Source organism: Pyxicephalus adspersus, chromosome 6 (assembly GCF_032062135.1).
Source record: "Pyxicephalus adspersus chromosome 6, UCB_Pads_2.0, whole genome shotgun sequence".
Lineage (NCBI taxonomy): Eukaryota > Metazoa > Chordata > Amphibia > Anura > Pyxicephalidae > Pyxicephalus > Pyxicephalus adspersus.
In genome coordinates this window covers 31076017-31100226 of record NC_092863.1, presented here as the reverse complement: position 1 = coordinate 31100226, position 24210 = coordinate 31076017, and the positions used below count along the sequence as shown (strand labels likewise).

Here is a 24210-nt window from a genome sequence, read left to right as displayed (position 1 = left end):
ACAGTGATAAAAATAAGTGTAATTTCATCAAAGCTTTCTCCAGCAATCAGGCACAATGTCTACATTAAATCCTTATTAACACTGATGTGTAGATCTATGCCTGTTCCAGTAAAGCGCTTTGTTCTTTCTGAAGAGAATGGAGCATGACGGGAGCTTAAACCAGCCTTCAGGAGAGTTTGTGAAGTAAAGCAGCCATTATATCTCTGGTGCTGTTAGCAAAGGCTTGACAGACCAAATAAGGACCTGGCAACATTCAGGGTCCAACAGACACTGGTAAAAAGCACCATGGTTATTATTACAGCATTCCTGTGTGGAGAACGTCTGGGACCTCGCTTACACCTTCCTTTTTTCATTCTTCACTATGCCATCTGCTAGCCATACACACGTGGATAGAACTTTATATTTACTAAAAAAAATAATTACGTTTAACCTGTTTTGCAATAAAAACAAAGCAGTTTTTCAGTGCGTCACTCCTGAGTCACATTGTAAGCCCATCTGTATCTGTTTAATGAGTAGTCATTAGCAACTATAAAGTCTATTATTGGATATATATTTATATAGAGGACTATATAGGATAAATATGGCTGTTCTTTAGATGGTACTGCCAAACCCACCTAAAGCTGGTAAAATGCAGGTTAAGGGTAGCCAGCTGCAGGTTGTATGCACCCATCAATTATTTTTCAATGATCTCAGATGCATCAGAGACTGATGTCTCCTGCACAAGCCCAAAACCCATTGACACAGGCCATAACACCCCTATTTGGACGTTTTTTCTTTAGATGGATTTAAACCATGAACGTAGGCACCCCTTGCATTGTGTTTTAGGGCCTGTGTTGAAGGGCTTTATTTGGTAAATGCAGCATGCATTTGTTTTTTTGTGGAGCAACTCAAGTGTATTATTGACAATTTTGATTATCAAACATACATTTATATACAATATAAGAATTTGGGGGTCTGTCCCATTATTGTCATGGGATCATTGACCTTTCACCTAGGCACAAAAGTTTGCTACTATTTAGATACGAAAGTACAGTTTGAAAACCTGACGCGTTTTAAAGCTTCTTCACTTTAGCCTTCTAAACTGAAAGACTCAAAAAATCTTAGAGAAAATGATTATCTCAAAGTATTACTACTGAAAGTGGTTCTACAATTATGTGGTGTATTTTTCACAGTGGGATCTAATGTGTGTTTTTTTACACCTGAGGTTAGGTTTAAATATTTCCGAACCTACTAAGTACCAGACAATTTTTTACTATGTCCTAATAAGTAAAACCTATGCATTGAAAGTGGGTTTACTTTCTTTTTCCCATGGCTGTATAAAAGCATGTAAACAAAAATTATTACAGCGAAAAGCTATTATTACAAGTATTACCCACATACAATTGTCAGTATAGAATATTTGTTCACTGTCCATTAAATGTAATTAAAATGATCTCTGTTAGGTTCCTGTGATAAATAGAGGGGGGAACAACATTATAGTGTGAAGATATTGGATATACCACATGTGGTTTTGCATTGTATTGACTTGTATTCAGCCCATTATTTTCACATCTTATACTTATTGGCTAGATATTTTACAGCTGTTTTGTCAGTTACACCCATTCCCTTCTGAGTGCCTAATGTACTAAATGTCATCAAGTTAGGGTTGATTTACTTTAGGATAAGTATTCCTAATCTGCAACTGAACCTGTAACTGCTGATGAATTTACACACGCCCTATAGATTGGCAGGAAACTGACACCTAACATCAGTAAAATAGTTTTTTTTTGCAAAGTGTAAGCATGCTGCTGTGCCTGAACTACACATAGGAAAACCATGAAAAACTGGTGTATCAGCATCAATACTGGGAGAACCACACTGACAATATTGTATAATCACCATGTAAAGATTGTGGTTACAAGTGCCTGATTTTAAGTGGATGAATTAGTACTGTTAATACTGATAAAATTACATACCATGGAGAAATACATTGTTCTTTTTGTTCTTCCTTTGGCCTCTAAAAGCCATTTATCTGCCCTGAAAAACTGAAATGGTAAAAAGATTGAGGCTTTGCACTGTCCAGTTAGTAATTTGTGTGCATTTGCTCACAGTATGTGGCACTATCAACACAAAATACAACTGTGCTAGTCAAATGTTTATTTTCATGGTAATATAGATTATTATAAACCAAAGAAAAAAAGAGTGGGAGACATGGGTAGAAAAAGAAGTTAAAACCAACTGTATTGTCTTTCCTGGATTTGCTGTGACAGTTGCAGTGACAGATAATATTGTATGTTGTATACAAATAACGATAGGCTAAAATATTTATCTATAGCATCAAATGGGCAATGAATGTATGTACAATGATCAATTGTGATCACATACGTGCCCTAATATTAGCCAATCACTGTGATGGGTGACCTGGCACAAGAGATGGAAGTGACAGAGATGCCGGAGATGGTGATCAGAGTTGTTTAGAAGACAATATGGTTCTTTGGGATTTCCATAGCTTTTTATGAAATAACATATATAGGGGGGAGCTTGCTAAATTACAAAATAGTCTTTTTGTAAAAATACTAATACTACTAATAATAATTGTTACATGTGTTTTTCACCCAAAATGAACCTATTTTCTCCATATGATTCAACTAGCAAAATGGATAAAAGTTGTGTGAATTTTGGAAGAAAACACGAGTATGATGACTATAATAACAAATAGACCATGGTTTTACAATGCTTGTTTTTGTACACCAGTACACTTTAAATAGTAAAAGGACTGAATTTAAAAAAAAGGGATATGTTGTTTGTTCTCAGATAACTAAAGCTAAGCTGGTATCCTGCGGTGGTGATGTGTATAGATAATACTATTAAAGCATGGAGAAGAACACAATGAAAGATGGCCATTTGGGAAAGCTCCAAATATTCAGAGCAAACTGATTATCAGGGAACTTAAAAGTACCTGGAGATGAATCAGAACAGGGGTTTTCAAAAATGATCTTTATTCCTGCAACTGCTCATTGTCCTATTAATATTATCATTGTAATATTTCTGGGATTTGTTCTTTGCAACATCGTAAATATACAGTATATTGTGCTGCAAACAATGTGCTGATGGGTTCATAAGAAAAGTATCCGTCATTAAATGCACAAAATAGACTTTATGGGCCATTGTAAATTTATAATAAACAAAAAATCACCATATTTTTTAAACAAGTACCATTAATAGTTTGTGGTCACAGAGTTAGGTGCTTAGTTTGGTGCAAACACTTCAAAGAATTGGTGGAATTAATTGTCCAATGAACATGGAGAAGATCATTTTGGCTCAGCACCTTCTTGCCTTTGCTCCACTTTTAGCTCTGTAGATGCTTAGCATCCATGTGAAAGGAGTCTTACATTGCAGGTTTCCACTGTGCTTATCGTTCTAAGTCTATTGGTCAATTCTAACTGTAGCTGTGCCATTGATTAAATGACACAAACTGCCAACATTTGGATTTTTTGGCCTGACAGGTATGCAGCACTGTACAGTATATAAGGGTTGCAGGTGACAAATCTGGATACTTGAGAAGTACAAATGATGACACATATGGAGAAGAGGGCACTGCCCAGAAGAGCTTACAATCTGAAACATTAGGTCTAAACCATTATAATGTGAGATAATGAAAGAAACTAAACCTGCACTCAACTCAAACATCAATTTATATGCAGGGGACATTTTTAATCCCATGCATGTGATGAAATGTTACGAAAATTCACTCCACTCAACCCACTTTACAAGTTTTGTTCTTTCTTGATGACAACCTCAAATGCAAATTATTGATTCAGCATCAAACTAAAATATATATGGTATGCATTATGTGTGAGGGGGTACCAAACAATAAAACACATTGCAAAAAAAAATGAATGAGCCCACCTTGTAGGCAGATATGATCATTTTCTTTATAAGAAGATCCATTTACTTTATTTTAGGCTACATTAGTAGACAATGATAAAAAAGCTGTATGTTTACCAATGAACAGTTTACCAGGAAATATGAGGTGGTAACAGTATTTACATTAAGTGTAGTTTGTAAATCGACTGTGGTCTAATAAACATAATACTCCTTGATATGTATATTATTTGTGGTTGCCCTGAGGTATAATTAGCACTATAATTAGTTTAATAAGGTTTCCACCCTGTATCTCAAACAGCTAACAACTAGTAAAGATGTGTTCTTGTGCCACTTCAAAAGGTTTGTATTTGGAAAGGCACCTTTTGTATACACAGTCCTTGAAGGGTTTAAATGAGACACAGTTGTGTATATGGACTGGGTATTAATTGTGTATCACCTCTTTGTAGGCATCCCATGGCGCATGGATCTTGGTGATAGAACAATGGATTTTGTTATTCCTACAAGATTAATTCAGGATAAGGGGTGAATGAAAAGTGCAAAAACAAGCATGCCCAGCCAGAATGAACACCAGAATGAATATTTAATGGTTGGACCCTTCATACATCTGTTGAGCAATTGGATATAAATGGAACAATTTTTTTTTTGGAGATTCAGTGAATTGAGACAACAATAAGTTGCTTTATTTACAAAAGTCGCAGCAAAAAGACTGATAAACTCACACATATAAGGCTAAGATTTTCCTGCAGTAAGATCATTTTTTTTCTCAATGTGGACAATTTTTTAGTGGTTATAAATTTAGTTATAAATTAAAAAAGTTATAAATTCTATGTGATATCCTCTAAATCAATAGCATAACTGATATTCAGTTACTGATAATGTACCTTTGTAGTATCATGAGCACTTGGAAATGTTATTTATAAAGTAGAATTCTCAAATTATGTTCCATCTATGCCCTGGTAAAACTGTAATCCTGGCCATACAGGATTTACGTCATCCTGGCCAATCAAAATGACTGAAGATCCCAACAAGGAAGAGAAGAAGGAAGAAGATGGCGATGTCCTGCAACAAAAAGGGACAGGTGGGTATAACAAGGTTTAGTTTGGTGCTGTATTACCTGATTATTTCACCTTCCAATAAAGTCAATTATCAAATTCAATGAGCAGCATAACATTTTTTAATAATAATAAAAACTTTAGTGCCAACATATTAAGTAGCGCAGTAAATTGGGGGCAAATCTGCACATGATAGGTACAATGACAAAGGAGGAGGGGAGGACCCTTCCCAACAGATCTCGCAATCTAAGAGGTGGGGTAATGTAATATAAAACATTTGATGCAAAATCAGCAGTATTTATCAATGTGGTGCAAATCTTTCCTATCCAATCAATACGATACATATCTGGTCTGGTAGTTATTAGTAAATGGTATTGATCTGCCAAATCATGTGTATAGTTGACCTAAGTGGTGTGTGCCAGTTTAGGATTTACTGTGTAAAATGGAACGAGAAGAGGATGAAATATGGGAATAAGACAGAACAAGGTTACTGGGGTCACAGCAAAGACATTGTTGGAAGAAGGCAATGAAAGAAGGAATGTCATTCTAACAATTTCTGACATTAGAAACCTTTACAAAAAAAACCTTCCAATTTGACAGCATTTTGTTAATTAATTTTAATTTTAATAATTTTATAATAATATTTAAAAGAGGAAGATGATGAACAGTGATTTTAATATTTATGGTCCCTGATTGTAAGATCTTCCTTAGCCCTGCAGCAGCTGTGTCCTTGGAAATTATAAGGCAGACATACAGTAGATACAGTTACTGGGGGGAAGGGATGGTAAAACATGGATTCAGAAGACAGAGGACCAGTGTGTACAAGGAGTGTAGGAAGCTGACTGGTGCTGACTGTCCCATAAAACAAGAGCCCTTCTGTTCCCACGCAGGCCACATTCATAGAAGGCTTTTTACAGCAAACACATGAAATCCACAGCATTGGTTCTGCAGCCAGGCCACGGACTTATCTCATCTTCCTCTGGCACGGCATTCCACATATTTATGTATGTGATTCCTGCAATAAAGTGCTCATATTGATGATTAAATAGCACGGAAAACATAGGCTGCAATTCTAAAAAAATACAAATTCCCTTGCTGGTATATAGATGCAGCAAGTCAGTTCTGAGTCAATGACCTGGAGCAAAAACAGAGAATCCTATTTGCTGCATGCTTGTTCCAGAATAGGGACCCCATCCCAGCCCCCGCTACCATTTTTGGTTCAAGTTGCCAGAGATACAAATCCATATTGGATGGCATTGGGGTGTATTTATAGTATGAATGTGATATTCACCAAACATTCTCTGATGAACAATCTTCCAGATCCATGTGTTTCAACTGCAGTGATTGATTATCCACCAGAGGATGTTTGGTGAATGTCAGATTCACTGACCCCTCGGTCACAAAAAAGAAGCCCTAAAGAGACACCATGTATCCAATTTCACACCTGAGTCACTGAGTACTCTGATCAATAAACTTCCTGTATTTCATTCCAGCAGTCTTCTATGCATTCAATATTTTATAAGTGCTGTTGCCATGTTTTTTTTTTATGAAATACTGTTTTTGTCTTTTTTCAACCTCTTTTGCTGACCACTGTCACCCAATAACAGAAGATGCTTGTGGCAGGATCGCCTGCTATTCTATTATTGTGTTCTGCACATTGAAAAGTATTCTTAGATTGTAAGCTCTTTAGGGGCGGGTTCTCTTTTGTGGCATTTGCAACCCATATTTAATGTACAGCGCTGCGTAATATGTTGGCGCTATATACTGTTCATTATTAATAAATTCATCTCTTGGTTTCGCCTTGTATTCTGTAAATGGCCAATGATGGCTATGGAGGGAAGGGTAAGTACAAAGAACAGGAACAGTAAGTTCCATGAAGCACTATATGGCGGACTTTTCTCCATATTATTATTACTAAACAGGATTTATATAGCGCCAATATTACGCAGCGCTGTACATTAAATAGGGATTGCAAATGACAGACTAATACAGACAGTGATACAGGAGGAGAGGACATATACACATACATATACATATACACCGCGATGGGGACAGTGGAGGTTGGGGGGACAAGAGGAAGTAACTTTTATTGGTAAAACTATTCTGAGGTATTGTAATAGCTGGAGTTGCTCTTTAAAGTTTATGTGAGATTTCAGTGATTGGGTTTAGGAATAGCTCCATCTTTTCCTTCAGGTTTCTATTAATGAAGGAGGTGAGTGGAGGTGTCCCCATCCCTCCTCAGCCCCCTGTGAGGACCGGAAGTGCCGGTATCCCGGCAGACAAGGTGTTAATGCCCGGGTGTCCCCATCCCCCGCCCATGTCGCCGTCCTGCACCCTGTGCACACACTCCTCGTACAATTGCACACATATAGGGGGCTGCTCTCTCCTTCCTCGCCTCTCCTCCTTCTCCTCCCATTTCTCCCCCCACCTTTGTGTCTCCTTCCCTCCCCCCTGCTCTCCTCCCTTTCTGCACAGCGCTGGAGGACAGGAGAGGAGCTGAGGTGACCCGGGTGTGTGTACCCCCCTGAGGTGAGACCCCCCTCCCCCATACACACCATGTGCTGCCCTGTGTACTCCTCACTCCGCTCACACACACACCTGGGCGCCCACTGCTGACACAACTCAGCTCAGGACTGCTCAGACTACCTGCCCGGCCATTCCCCGGCAATACAACTCCCACCCGGCAATACAACTCCCACCCGGCGATACAACTCCCACCCGGCAATACAACTCCCAGTGTCCCCGACTGACTCGGTGTGTGCTTCCCTTCCAGGGAGTGTGAGGACGCCACGGCTGCTGTTGGAGCTCCCTGCGCTGGGCATGTGAGGCGCAATGCCAGTAAGTGATGGGTGCTGTGATTGTTGTGTACAGGGCCACTGTGCGGGTCATGGGGGGTGATCAGGGGTAGAGGGGGTCATGGGGAACCCCAGGGAGGATCTAACAAATTTATACAGCCATGGCTGAGACCACAATCCCCAATATTTACCAGGATGGGAACCCCTGGAAAGAACATTATCATTTTATATATAGATGTATAGCAATAGTAAATGAAGATGGATGGGATCACTATCTCCATCATTTACCACTCATAGGACCCCCTGAAAATAACCTTCTAACTTTATATATACAGAATGTAGCAATAAATACAAGGTGATGTGTGAGATCACAATCCTCAATATTTACCAATCATAGGAACCCCCAGGAAGGATCTTATACCTTTATGTATACACATAGCAATAATACAAGGCATAGATGAGAGCACATTCTCCATCAAGAAGATGTATGTTATCACAATCATTGTTATCTACCAATCATAGCAACCCCTGGAAGGATCTTCTAACTTTCTACACACAAATAACACAAAGTGATCCCATTCTGCAATATTAACCAATCATAGGAACTCCCTTGATAATTCCTCTAACTATATATATATATATATATATATATATAATATATACAGGTAGCACTAGTACAAGTTGATGGATTAGATCTCCATCATTATTAAGTCATAGGAACCCCCCTGGAAGGGTCTTCTAACTTTCTACACACATATAATGCAAGGAGATGTATGCTATCACGTTCATTGTTATTTAGCAATCATAGGAGCCCCCTGGAGAGACCTTTTTAACTCTTTTATTTATACACAGCAATAGTACAAGGTGATAGATGAGACCACATTTCCATCATTTACCACTCAGAGGATCCCCAGGAAAGATCTTCTAACTTTCCACACACAAATAACACAAAGTCTTGTAACTAAACCCATTCTGCAATACTTAGCAATCATAGGAACCCCCTGGATAATTCCTCTAACTTTTTATATATATATATACATGTAGCAACAGTACAAGTTGATGGATGAGATCACATTCTCCATCATTTTTAAGTCATGGGAACCCCCTGGAAAGATCTTCCAACTTTTGCAGACAAATATTACAAGATGATGTATGTTATCACATTCATTGTTATTTAGCAATCATAGGAGCCCCCCTGGAAAGAACCTTCTAACTCTTTTATGTACACATGTAGAATGATACAAGGCGATGGAAGAATCTTCTAACTTTATATATAAACATGCAATAAGAAAATACAAGGAAATGTATTAGATCATATTTATTATTACTTGGCACTTTTTTTGAACCCTCTGGAAGGATCTTCTCACTTTATACATAGACATGTAGAAGTAATACAAGGCGATGGATGAGATCACTTTCTCCATCGATGTGTTTTGTTTGTGAGGGAAGGCAAACTCAGCCTGCAATGTTCACCTAGTAGTTAAGTGTATTGGGAATTACTAATGGACTCCTAGCATCATACAGCCTTGTACCCTCCAGCCTATGGCAGGATCAGCCATTGTTATATTTCTGAAAGCTGCAGATTTAACAATAACATGCTAAAGCTTACATGAGATTTTACTGGGTTGGGGTGGTTTACATATCTCAGACATTATATGACGTTTTGTTGACTTGTCCAGAGTATTTGAGAATACAATATATTGCAACAAGTAACTGGGAGTTTTTTTTATATAACTTTTCTCTATACTTAAAATATATTGTGCAATGTTAACAATTCTCCCAGAGTATCCATTGAAAATGTTCTATATACTTGTTATTGTGAATTGAATGAAATGTAAGCAGATAAATAGATGATTTATATTTGGAGATTTGTTGTCTGATGAGGCACCTATTGCATTATGATTTATATTTTCTTCATACTATTTACCAATATGACAATCAGTAATGATGAATTGCATGGCATTGCTCCATAAAGGCAGAGCTCATGCATACAATGAAATATTGACAGCCAGACAACTCCAGAACAACATTTCCCCTATTTATGTTATGTTGATGTTTTATAGGAAACCTTCAGTGTCATATAACCTTTCATTAATTTGAGATATATCTCTACACACTTTATACATGTCCTGAGCAAATACAATTGCTGGAAAGTAAAGTCAACACAAGAGTGTTTGTTTTGTCAGATTGTATGTAAAACACAAAGGTATGCTAGTTACTACTGAAATATATAAAATGTATAATGTTTTTGTCAAATTGAAATAAAGAAATGGAATGTTGTAACAATACAAGACACCCCCGGTATGATATATTATGTAATCGGTTGTAACATTTTAGTGTTTATAAATCAATTTATTTTTTTATACATTTATTATATTACTTGCTGTGTATCAGTGGCCACTAGGCTGGGATTTTTTTTTTTTTTGAAGAAAGCCCAGCACTGCCAGTTTGCTTTTGCCAGCTTTTCTAAAGTGACTACATTTGGATATCTCCATCTCTGGTAGCCAAGAACGGAAGGTTGTCGCCCCACACACAAATCCAAATCTATTTTAGCACAACATTTGCTCTCTGAGCATTCCAAGTCACCACCTGCTAGCTTCCATTGATAAATATAAATAATGAGTATGCAGCATACTCAAAATATTGAAAAAGGAAAATATTATTCTTTTTTATCCTATAAAGAAAATATAATAAAAAATATATTGTTGGTAACAAGAAAATAATAAATTCATATATACCAACAAGTAGTGGTTAACAAGTAGGAAGCAGCAGTGATTGATGTCCTTCCTGTAGATAAAAGCCAGTGTATGTGTTCCCAGGAAGATATTAGCAATGAGTAGGAGAGAATTGTTGTGATGCTAAATAGTAATTCACTCTGAATTGATGGCGTCAGGATATTCCAATTGAGAAGGTTTGCTGATTCACACTTTGGCTGACTTTCCCTGAACAAAGAAAATTGCACTGAAAGTGAAGATCCTGGATGGAATGGTATTCATTGGGGACTGTAAAGTAAGCGTGAGGTTATGGGGGTGTGGTGCAGAACTGGCCAGGTCTGTTTACATCAGGAAGTATTAGTTGTTATGATGACAGGATTAATGACTTGTGCCTACAAGTTTGTGTGTTAGGAAGTCCTATTAGTAATAGGTGCAGTATACAGCACGGGAGATTCTCTGCATTACAGACTGTCAAAGGTTTTCTGTACCTTTTAGTATTAATATTAAACAGGATTTATATAGCGCCAACATATTAAGCAGCGCTGGACATTAAATAGGGGTTGCAAATGACAAACTAATACAGATAGTGACACAGGAGGAGAGGACCCTGCTCTGAAGAGTTTACAATCTAGTTGGTGGAGGAATTAACACAATAGCAGGGAGATATGTAGTGGTGGGAAGTAGTGATGGTTTCAAAAGACAGAAGAAGATTGGTAGGCAAGTTTGAAAAAATGGGTTTAGAGTGCTCTTTTAAATGAGCAGAAAGTAGGAGCAAGCCGGATAGGACGGGGAAGACCGTTCCAGAAAGTTGGGGCAGCTCTAGAGAAGTCTTGTAGCCGTGCGTGTGATGAGGTTATGAGTGAGGAACTCTGTTGGAAGTCCTTTGAATCTGAAACTTGTATTCTGTGCTCATATAACATTGTTCTAAAAATGCCCCCCACTTGTCTGTCCCTGGGTTCAAGTTCATGTACGCACACTTTAGGATGTAATAATAATAATAATAATAAGCTTTAATACCCATGACCAGTGCCCCATTGCACAGTCATTAGCACCACCACAGATCTGCCCTAACATGGTGGCTGCAAGTAAGAGATTAAAGATATCTTAACCCAGTCACCAAAATCTCATATAAACTGTAATGTAAAGTGTTTTATATAAATGCTAATGTAATTCCAATAGTTTCTGCAGCTTTCTTAAACTATTGCCTTGTGATTCTGCCATGCAGGTTTTTGTTCAGGCACTTTAGGTATCTTTTTCTTTCTGCCTCCCAGCTGTGCTCATGCATTGTCACCCCATCACATGCCACCCCTGGCAGGGACTACTCAGGATTGTTCTGACAATCATTACACTACATGATTCACAGTTGTCACTATCACAAAGCTGGACCAGAGGAATGATGTGCAACCTACAATGGCATGTGGACAGGAAAAAACTGAAAGGGCTCAAGGAGCCTAAAACAAATTACAAACAATGGCATTAATGGTGTGTAATGTTTCAGCAAACTAAAAATCTACATTATGCAGTGCAAGATGTCTGAAATTTACAAGTAGCAGATTTTTTGAACCCTCCAGATGTGCGGTGTTGCACTGGTTAATTCTACATCACTGACAATGTAAACGCCTGAAGATGCACTAATTTGAAGCTGGTTTGTCTTATAATTATGGCTTGGATTCTGAAGTGTGTCCACCCAGTCTATTCTGAGAAAATGATGTATTATTCAATCCTGGGGATAGCAAATGTGGTCTCCTCTGCTTTATACTTATCCTTGTAATGTAAGACAACGCTGTCCAAGTTTTTCCAAAGCTGCTGTGGGTCAGATTATATTCATAGGGAAATATTGTTCCTTCCAAAAGTTTATCCACCCACAGCGAGATACTTAAAGTGGATTTACCATTAGATATATGTTTTATGTTACATATACATAAGGAAACATATGAGGGAAGGGCATTCTGTTCACTTACAAACGTATATACACCATTTCTGGTAGTTCAAGTTTGTACTTTGCCACATGGTGCACTGCACTGCAAGGGAAATAAGGTGTGTAGGGACTCCATTAGGAATGAATGGCACCACATGGCACAATAATTGCCGTGCATTTGCAGGAATGTGCGCTGCACACACATGGCCCCATACATGTAAATAGGCTCTGAGCACTACTGTTCCTGTATGTTTTAACTTGACTTTTGAAGTTGCTGATGGTCCCAGTTTGGGAAAAAAAGCTTTTAAATTTTACAAGGAATTGGCACACAAGTATGCATGTTGTATTTAATGAGAATAACACAAGGTATACAGCAATGGAAAGATCTGGGTAAAAAGGATCATTTTGTAGATCAGTGAAATGTTTCAAGATTAAATAAACTGAATGTTATAGAAAGGAACTGGGTGGTATAAGGTGTGATGATAAATTATAGAGTATGTTTTGAAATAACTTTTCATTTTGGGGAGAATCGTTCTGTAAGGGTGGTTTTAAAAAACCGGATTCATGTTGGGATCAGCATGCCGTGGAATTTTTTATTTATGGATAGAAGCATTATCAGAATTTATTGATTTTTTCACACTGACGTGTACAAGTTACCAGTTGTCTTAATAGTTGGAAATAGATATTAGGACTGAAGACAGTTGTCTTGTGCTATGTGTTAGAGTAATTGTGTATGGGTGGGGGGTGGAGGGATTGGGGCTCAGCCTGAATTTTTTACTTTGGTTTAGTGGAAGTTTTTGTTAGAGTAAAAATGATTTTTATACTGAAGGTGGTGTTTGCATGGGGCTAATTGGATGCTGTTGTTTGTAAATCGAATGCAACGCACAAACAATAAGCTCAGTGATGACATGAGAAGTAATTTCAACAAAAAGGTCTGCTGTCCAAATCTAAATGTTCAATTTCAGTGAGAAATCCCCGTCTTCTCAGTGCATTGACTTGGATACAGAGCTCCCTTTCTCTTTATTCTGTATCAGGGATGATGTCACCGCCACATGTTCTGCTCTCTTAAAGAGACAGGAGCCTTCTGCATAATGGGCGAGAGACATGGAAGGGTGAGGAGGGTAATCTCATGGAATAGCAATTGCCTTAACCTCTAGAAACATTCAAACAATAGCAGCTGAATGTGTTTAGGAATAGGATCAGGGTGTAGTGCACAGCTGTTCCTCCCTGGTTTAGTGTATATGGCTGTAGTTGTGCAGCAGGATCTATGCTGTGCATTGAGGAGTTGGTATCTATGGGCTCAATGTGTCCTTCACATTAATAACCTGCATTCTGAAGTACCTGCCATGCCTTTACATAAGGTTTGCAATACCATCAGCATTACTGGGCATCTGGGTGGGTCCTTTCTGTACAGTTTTCTAAAGCAAGGGGTCTGTTATATAATATATATAGGTTTATATACCTGATGGGTACTGAATCAGGGATGGCCATAATCACAGGCAGTTTGGATTTTTCTTTCCTGGGGCATTTGACTGTAATTACAACTAGATCTTCTTGTTTGTCTGTGTGCTTAGGTTACAGATGTAGTTTTAGAATTCCCATTATTTTGCTGTTATGCAAAACCTGTATGCTTAGCAGTATCATTAGTCTTACATTTTCTTTTGTGTTAATATGCAGTATGCAGCTAAAGACTGCTAGGAGCCTTTGGACATTAGCATTTACGTGATTGGCCAAATAAACGTATGACCTCGGAAATCTTTGCGGTCATTAGTGTTCTCCTAATGCTTTTGGCTACATTATGCTTTTTAGGCTGCCAAGCCTTCAGATAATTGAACCTGTTTTGAGATATGTGCAATCAACAACGTTGCAGTTTCTGTATGTGGCAAAGGGGAAACCAGGAAATGTGTACTGGTCAAACAAGGAACATTGTTTATTTAAGTCGTTCTTATGAGAACCAGCAAAACTAGCATTATCAGGCATTTTTCATGTAAACACAAGACGTTATAAAAACATATACTTTAACTATGACTGACAGATACAACTTCTCTTACAGGTTAAACAAGCTTTAGGAAACAACTTCCTGATAGTTATACAATATGCTGTGTATGAAACCCTCATTAGTATCGTGATTTAAAGTATATATAAAAAGGCAGAAAAGGGGAAATAGTTTTTAATAAAGTAGGGAAGAGTTAGACACTTTCTGATATTTGTATCACTGTTTGTGTGGTCCTGCGTTTTTCCTTGCCACCATTGTTATTGTCAGAAAGTTAGGGGAAACCCAACATGTTTTGGTCTTTCATTGCATTGAAATGTTTTTTATTTATGTGGACAAAAACAATGTTTATGCACAGCCAATTAAAATATTATTCTTATTGGGGTTCTAAATATGTTTCTTTATTTTCCCCTCAGGCACAGCTGGCCCAGGCTTTGTATGACAATGCAGCTGAAAGCCCTGAAGAGCTTAGTTTCCGCAGAGGTGACGTGATGTTGGTCATAGAAAGAGATGTTCACACACTTGGTGGTTGGTGGCGTTGTTCTCTTAGGGGGAAACAGGGTATCGCTCCTGGAAATCGGCTGAGACTTCTGCCAGAGGAAAATGTACAGGAAAATGAATACCAAGCACCCCGGTTCCTTGGAGCCACACCAGTGACCTCAAACGTACCGAAATCTGAAGATGTGCAGCTAAATTCCACAGAGGAGCAACAATCTGAGGTGAAGTATATTACTTATCATTATTACTTTAACCCCCCTGGCGTTCCAATTCTGTCTGTATTTTTATTCAAAAAGCGGTACATTGTTTAGCATGAAAGTTTATTTTACATTGTAGGCTTATAATTCTTAGGCATAACCCACCGAAATATGTTCAATATTCAATAATTTTAATTAAAAAAACACAAAAATCTGTTAAAAAAAGGGTGCATAAAAATAGTGAAACCTGTAATATAACTGTACAGTAGCATACAATATATATATATATATATATATATATATATATATATTATAATTATCTATAGATATATATATATATAATATAAAGATTTCTTTATATTGGACTCAATACGGTTATTTTGTATTGAATCCAATACAAAATTATTTAAATTTCCCACTGCGCCTCCTGCACAAACTGACACATGCATCCACGTCACTGGGAAAACTGAGAAGATCACAGAAGGGGGACCCCGCCGAGAACCTGGACAGACGAGCAGGAAGCTGAAGGACACCAAAGGAACAAGGTAAGTGGGGTTTTTTATTGTTTTTAGCGACCTTGAGTGTGACTCGGGATTACCACTTTTTGCAAGTAAAATCAACCCCGAGTCACACTCGGGAATACTGCTAGGGGGGTTAACATACTTGCAGAGGACTATATACTATTATGATAAAATATACAGTGAATTGCATTAATAACTTTCCCAGAAATCAAACAACAGAGCAACTTTATTAAAACATATGAATGAAAAGAAAAGCATAATTGTTTAGGACGGTCATACTTTAGTTGTGTGTTTTTTTTTTTATAAGTAATATTTTGTCTTTTTTTCCTCATTGCAGGTATATCAAGTGCCATCAATCGCACGCCTCTGCATCTCATCATCTCAGGATGAAATCTACAATTCTCCACGTCACATCGAGCCCTGCCCACAAGAGGTAAGGTATATTGGCTCTTCAGAGAAATTTTTAAAGCCTATCTCCAGTCAGACAACTAAATAAAGAAGACGAAATTCATATATATTAGTTGGTTTACCTGCTAAAGGATTTGTATTTGGGTCCACCAGTCTTTAAATCTACATAGCTCTGCCCTACAGAACAGCCATCTCAAGCAGGGGAGGGGAACTGGTCTTTCTTTGCTTCAGTTTCACATTTACCTACAGGTCTCCCCTGTGACTGGACAGTAAAAAAGATGAAGCACACTGATGAGCTTATCTCTTTGCCCCTGTGTTCATGGCACTGTAGAACAACTGACTGAATACTTGTGCCTGTTTTCTCACCCCCTCCCTGAGCTGAAAAGTATAGTAGACTGCAAGAGGCTGACACCAGTGCTGCAATAAATTGTGTTGTTTGTATCTCTATAGAGTTCAGCTTTATTATTTTTTTATTACACTAGTCATGGATAAATTTTCTTTTTTGCATTTGTGTCCCAGCTGTATTTGTTTTTTCGTCCAGGTTTATGATAAGCCATCATCATTAATAAAGGATATACAATGTGCATCCGAAACATATGACAGTCCTGTGTTACGTGTGAAAGATGTGGCTGCCGAACCTCCTGAGGAAATACCTGAAGATATTTATGATGTACCACCAGTGTTCCATAATGTGCCACTATCGGATAATGAAGAAGATGAGGGTATTTATTCTATGCCCTCCAATTTAAAACGGGTGTCAGGGCTCCAGAATCTCTATGAAGCACCGGAAGACATTTTAAGTTGTGGCAACTTACCAGAACCTCTTGAACCCCCTCAAACTCATCGTCTTTCAGTTTCCAGTACTGGTAGCATTCGTTCTGCAGACTCTGGAGGAAGTCGTGAATCTGGTCTGCCATCTGTCGTGTTAAGAGATCAGCGTAGTGATGGAGTAACTACCATGGAGTCATTTAGATTGTTGCACCAAGAACTACAAAGGACAGTGCTACTCCTGGCTGAAAAGATGCAAGAAAGCTCAGGACAAAAGGGGTTAGATTATCAAGTTACAGCTCAGGTAGTGGAAGCTCTAAAAGACTTTGTGGGCTTGGCCCAGGTTGTTCTCCTTCATTCTTGCCAAGCCTCAGACCCATCATTGCACCGACAACTCTCAGGGCACCTTGAAAAACTGGAGCTTGCTTTACTGGCACTGCAGGAAGCCAATATTGAGTTATCTGTGGTTAATACAATTCAGGAGCAGAGTGGGTTTATCGTAGCATTGGTAACTGCCAATGCTGGCCTTCTTTTCCCACGACCACGACTCTCTTCTAGTGAAAGCCTTTCTCGGCGACCACTTCCTGCACTACCCACAGCCTCCCCTGCTACACATCGCAAAGGCAGCATCCAGGACCGACCTCTGCCACCACCACCTGTCATGCACCGCACCCCTAGTGATCCTGGAGAAGATGCACATAGTGAATATGAGAGGATTCAGTGCAGAGACAATCATTATGTTCATCTACAGGTAAAAGTGTGTAAGCTCTCATAGACACTGCCATTGCACTCTTTGTCTTAGTACATTCCCCAACTTATTATAATTGTGTGCATGTTTAAAACTGTGACCCTTTCTTCTCCTAGGGTACTGTCACTACCCAGACAATACAAAAATCCAAAGACAGACCTACAGACATAGATCAGCGCAATTCACAGGAGAAAAAGGTGAGTGCAGATGTCATAATCTTTAATTTCCCCAGATTAAACTTTATTCTATTTGGACAAGTTGTACACGAGTCAGTTATTGGTCAATACATTAATGTGGAACTAAAGTCCTTCCTTGAAAATTGACGTTGTCAGGCGTTTTTTGTAGAAAAGGACAGATGTCCCTTTTACAATAACTTTTCTTACCTGCCTGATTGTCACCCATCTGTCAAATTTTGCTTAGCTGTGTATGTGCATCGTTAAATTTGATGCCAGGCATACCTGGAAATCACAACTTCACTTGCGGGTTCCGAGACTGCAGTCGCAGCTGATTAAGATGGCTAAATATCAGAATGTGGAAGAAAAAAGAGGATGGTGACACCCGCAACTGGAATATCCATTGGGTTTAGTTCTGCTTTATAGCTTGACTCCTATTAGGAGGTTTATTTTTAGTTTGCATTAGAATAGAGAAAGATTAGATCCTCTGACAGGTTTTACTGCTAATCCCCCTTTTTTTAAAAAAAAAAAAAAACAAGATCCGCAAGCCTATAGATATAGAAGCTTTCTTTCCTTTGTGTCAAAAAAGACAGATGAGCTGATTTGGATGTTAGCAACTGTTGTAACTTCAGGAACAGAGACAAGATTGTTAATAAGTTATATTTAGAAATCCCAACAGCTCACTTTTTAAAAGCTGAAAATACGTTTTTGTTTATACCAGAATTCTTTAAATAGTTGTGTTACATTTGACACACACAAGCATTGTTTAAAAGAAACCTGTCACATACCTGAGCAGTTTAAAGCGATCACATGATGAAAAGATATACAGAAGGTGTTTGCAGTTAAAAGTACTCAGCAAACAATAGGATCCCTGGATACAGCAGCTGAAAACACATCTAAATCTCGATTATTCTTTCTGGAAGTTGAAGTGCCTTTATCACTGATGTTTTATGCCTGTCTGAATAGCCTGATACTCCACTATAAAAAAAAAAAAAGGAAAGGACAGGGGTCCTATCTATTTTCCCACTACTGGCCCCGCATTGGACTGTTTTACAGGACGCAAGTAATGCCGAGAATTGTAGTAGCGGCATCACTCATGTCTATAGACCAGCAGCCTCTCTGCCTATGCGTGGCCCTGCACTGGACTGTTTTATAGACGCAGGGAATTGTAGTAGCAGTGATATTTTAGTTTCAGGTTTGGTGTGCGACTTTGTCTAAGTTTTTAATTTTGGCCCACTGTGTATTTGAGTTTGACACCCCTGCTTTATATGATTGCCTTCTGATTTGTACATGCTCAGCACTTGTATGGCAATACCTACAGCTTTAGGTAGTTTCAACAAACACCTACAGCACCCACTTATCCCCCACTCAGGTATACATTTATCTGTTAAAAGAAACTTGTCACCCTATGTTCACCCTCCTAGTTAGATCATTTGCATTAGTAATCAAGAATTAAGATAAAAATCTCTGAGCGTCCTGATCTGCATACTTGTCATTGGGTCAGTTACTAAAAACTATGAATGCAAGACACCAGAAAGCATCTTTTGGCTTCGGGTCAGCAGTGGCAGCCATGTTTGCTGTGAACAGCGACACAAAAAAAATTATTAACATGGGGCGTGTCAGGCTACCATGCTAACCCTTTTTCGTCAGAGCTTTGTATCAGTAACCTAGAACAAGTATACAAGTAAGGGTTTTCAGAACACAGGCAGCAATAGAAGACTCTGTATTCATGACATTGCAGGTTTATTTTACATAAAACATTTTGTAAACATTACCTAAATGACAGTGTAAAGCTTAAAATATGTGTATTTTAGTAGTTTATTTCTCTACCCATCATGTATCTAATATAGTAAGAGAATCCAGAGGAAACACCACCTGAATTCAGCCAGATTTATTCAATTGTAGCTCGTCAGTCTCCCTCTGGTGGTCATAAATAATGTTGCACCTATGATGAGGCAAACTGAAATGATTGCACACCCAGGTTTCAGGTGTTAAAGCAGGAGATGAACAACATACATCAAACACCTGTGCTTGTGATTTCATTGAAGGTGTGTTTGAATATCTCTATATTATCCCCAACCTTATTTCATAATGGTTGGAAAAAGCGAAGAAGAATCTAACCAAATGAAGAAAGAATATTACCATTTTGTTGGTAGTGTGTGGTTTAGCCTCAAGTTACTTAAAATGTTTCTCTAGGACCTTCCCCTGATTAAGGTGTATTACCTTGTGGGAATTCTGTTATTATTGTAATTATATTGGTTTTAGATTAGTGATAGAATACTCAGAGCTCTAATAATAATCTGTGATATTTCTTACTATACCTGTAGAGAAATCACCAATGTGAGGCATGATATGAACTACAGTTTACACATTGGATGTTTACATTTTGTATATATTCCACTGTACTATACAAAATCCAGGATGATTTTTGAGGTTATAATTTTTTTGCACTTAAAGCAGACCTCTACCGAAAAAACACAATCACGAAAAAAAAAATTGCAAAGTTTCTGTAGCCAAAAAATAAATAAATCCCTGACTCCTGTTGCTTTTTGAGCCTGTACCATGTAGTGTAGAACTCAGCTCTGCATGCAGCATCACCACACACAGGGTCAGTCGTATGGGGCAATGAACCTTTTCAATAATGTTCAGTGATAGCCTGCTATGGAGCGGACAGCAAAGATGGTGACTTCTTAGAATGTGGCAGTGACAGGATCCTGGACCTGTCATCTCTCCAGAGCGTCTGCAAACAGGTCATGTGTCATAATTGGCAATTATGCTGAGCATATATATATAATATTACAGCAGAAGCTCACCATCCACCTATGAGTACAGTTCAGGTGTACACATAGGTATTAGGAAGTTATTGAGTTCAACCTTGCAGCCACCATGTGCTATTGAAGGACATGGAGGCAGGATTAACTCTGCACACAAGCCTGTGTTCATTGGAGAACAAAACTTGGAGGGATCTCAGTTGTACTAATCTTCAAGATAAGCTAAGGGGCGGGGAGGCTCTTCCAAGCTCACCAGTGTGTAGAGTGGTATACGCTTTAAAACAGTGCTATCAAATACCAATAGGAATTATATACTATGCTGTATCACTAACCTAGTATTACTGTTAGCTGATACACATATACAGCCATGTGAAAAACAAAGTACCCCCTCCTTCAATTCTAAGGTTTGTATGTATCAGGAAATAATCATTTGGTCCATATTTTCAGGAGTAAAACAACACACAACACAATTCATTGTGTCATTATTTGTTTAACAAAAATGGAGAAGCAATGTGTGAAAAACTATGATTCGGTAGCTTGTATGACTGACAACTTTGTGGAGGAATTTTGGCAAACATCTTTTTTTACTTCATGGAGGATTGCATGTGCAGTTCTCTTAAGGTCCCGCTGCAGCATTTTCATCAGGTTGAAGTCTGGAAACTTGGCTGGGCCATTGCAACACCTTGGTTATTTTCTTTTCAGCCACTCTGTTGTAGATTTGGTGTGCGTGGGATCATTTCACCTGTTGAATGTCCCAAATTTGGCAAATCTTTAGTTGTCAGTGTTCATGTTCTCCTCAATGACTTCAGAGTGGCCAGGTCCTGTGGCTACTGCTTTCAACAAACATCTCCACTTTGTTGCCGACTGTCTATAGAACATTGTTCCAGAAGTGATTTAGATACAACTTTGCAAACTTAAGCTGTGCTGCTCCCATAGAAGTGGTAAGGGTGTACTTACTTATTATCCACTGCTTCTGCATTTTAACTTAGTCTTTTTTAACCTCCCTAGCGGTTCATTTCTTTCCTTTTTTTTATGTCTAAAAGCAGTACATTGTTTTTCATTAAAATTTATTTTACAGTATAATATTAGTATGATTATAATAAAGTTTGAAACACAAAATCATTTAAAAACAATAAATTGAATAAATTAAAAAATCTATATATTTTCAAGAAAAAAAATTTAATTAAAAAAAAAAAAAAAAAAAATACATATTATACTCATACTATTATATATACTGTAAAATAAAAGTTCTTGAAAACAATGTACTGACTACACATAAAAATCCAATGTATTGCATTCAATACAGTTATTTTGTATTGAATGCAATACAAATGGATTTTGAATTTCCTGCCCCACCCGGCCGGGACGTACACACGCACCATGCCCATCTGAGGTTGTATTTACCCAAATATATATATATATATAAATGACCTAATAATATAATGACATATAAGGTGTAATGCTGCACATTGCTGTATATGTGATACCATGCTTTCATATTTCATATACGTGAGGTTAAAATAAAAAGGCGGAAGAGTGATTTGGAATGGAATAAGCCCCCCCCCCATATTTTTATTTTGAACCTTTGGCAATAGCATAAGCTTAATTAGAAAAAAAAGAAATGACCCAATTTACAATTTTCATGTTGTTATCTCTTCAAAAAATTGGATTCCCCTCAAATTGACCTTGGACTGTGGTAATGACATATGATCATGGTAGGGACATTAGATTGTGAGCCCCTTTGAGGGACAGTTAGTGACATGACTATGGACTTTGCACAGCACTGCATATTTTGTTGGCGCTATTTAGAGACTGCGTAATAATAATAATTGCATCAATCCTAACACAGCATAGTTGAATTTAGATAAAATGTTCTCTGTTCCTTGCTGCAGGACAATACCTACTGCCATTACCTAGACATGATTTTTTCAGTGTTTTTGCATGGATTTCTGAAGAAGGGATGATTTTGAGATCCTACAATTTATGTACATTGTATTCAGCACATTTACCTTGAAACATTTTTTTTATTTCAGAATGACCCGTGTCCAGAGGCATCAGAAGAAGACCGTCATTTGCTGCGCTTTTATGCATCTCAAAGTCATGGACACCTACAGACCCTCCAGACTTGCGTGGGTACATTCCTGGGCAGTGCAAGTTCACAGCCACCGCGTGTTTTTGTAGGACATGGAAAACAGCTGGTGATTGCTGCACACAAGCTTGTGTTCATTGGGGACACACTTGGGAGGTTGCTCAGCTGTAATCAACTGCAAGCTAAGCTAGCGGGGGAAGGAGGAGCCCTGTGCCAAGCTCTTAAGGAAGTTGTGTTGGCTACAAAGGAGGCTGCAGCTTTGTACCCATCTCCTGTTGCACTCAAAGCCATGGCAGCCAGTGTGTCTGTACTCTGTACCTGTGCTCATAGCTTCACAGAACTCTTACAAAAACTGGCTGCCTAAATCACAAAACAGAACTTCTGACATTTAAGACGTTGATTATTTGGATTACAGGTACAAAAAAATCCAAAATAATGCAGCACAACTGCATTGACAAAGCAAATTTAGAGAAATTGACGGTACTACCTGCCTAATCATTTTACTGACTTTTTCATTTCAGTATTTATTTTGTATGAAGATCGCTGATGTCAAGTTTAAATATAATAAAGCCTTCAATAAATCCATCATTATGGTAGCTAGAGATAGCATAGAAACATGTATTTCTCAGAAAAACAGTACGCGTATACCTTAAAGCACACATGTAACATCAGCCCATTATTTAGATATCATTAGTTACCCTCCTTACTTTCACCTAGTGATCTTGCCAGTAACACTTCCTGTCCCAGGGTGACTCCAATCACTTACTGCCCTGTAATTATGGGGAAGCAGCATTGTCACCCCCTAGGCTGCTTTCCTGTTTTTCATAGGGATGAGGTGTTCTGTAATTCAAAGAAGAGAGCTAGGAAAGCAGTTACAAGGACACTGAATTTCTGACAAGATCGACAGGTATTTTTCTGTATTTGCAGAATATACCCAAACTCCAAGAAAACTAATGTAACCACCCTCTCCAAAGACTGGAAAACCGCATTTTTAAGCTTTGTGCAAGTGGTAGATTTTTGCCACCCAAGACAGCTGCTCAGGCAAATATCTAGCGTATGCTATCCCACAGTGTCGTCACTTTATTTGCCCTGCTGCTTCACTAAACATCTTTCAGGAACCTCCACCGTTGTAGCACAATGAGGAGAATGCAGTGGGGCAGCTCCTCATCCTCCATAGACTTCTGCTATCTGTGCAGAACTTGTTCATGCTATTGGCCCTAGTAATGATTGCAAACGATCACAATTATTGCACATCTGTACACAGACTGGAACTAAAACTAAGCAGATAATGTCTTTGTTAACCCATTGACTTACAGCCCAGTCAGTATGTTTATTTTGCTACAATGGTTAATCATTACCAGTAACAATTGATTGCTACACAGATGGAATGCATGACTAATGTAGCCCTGTAATAATATCTTCCAATGATCAGTGTCACATGATTGGAGCATTACATGATCATAGTTAACTCTGTTGCAGGTTATAAATATATATGTAGCCCAAACCTACAGAAAAGGAAAAGTGGAATCTGTTATCGCCAGATTCCACTTCTATAAATGCCAGTGTCATAGATGTCATTCAACTGTTCTTTAATACCTGAAAAGTATGCAGATGAGGGATTCCAACATTTCAGCTACATGCTTCTTCCTGATCTGTTACACTGCTACATAGAGTTGGGTAGTTGGCATCCACAAAGTA

General features: G+C 38.2%; 1 protein-coding gene across 3 annotated transcripts; it reads left to right on the top strand.

Moving 5' to 3' along the window:
* Positions 1-7385: 7385 nt before the first annotated feature.
* On the top strand, positions 7386-23098 carry EFS (embryonal Fyn-associated substrate). Of its 3 annotated transcripts, XM_072415091.1 has the most exons (7): positions 7394-7448; positions 7693-7757; positions 14756-15058; positions 15893-15988; positions 16505-17482; positions 17596-17676; positions 22457-23098. In XM_072415091.1, the coding sequence occupies exons 2-7, from the start codon at positions 7752-7754 to the stop codon at positions 22874-22876; spliced, it is 1884 nt and encodes a 627-aa protein (XP_072271192.1). In that variant the 5' UTR covers positions 7394-7448; positions 7693-7751; the 3' UTR covers positions 22877-23098. The 3 variants fall into 3 exon arrangements, with proteins under 3 accessions (XP_072271191.1, XP_072271192.1, XP_072271193.1); XM_072415090.1 differs by having other exon boundaries at positions 7386-7757; XM_072415092.1 differs by lacking the exon at positions 7693-7757 and having other exon boundaries at positions 7416-7448.
* The last annotated feature ends 1112 nt before the right edge of the window (positions 23099-24210 follow it).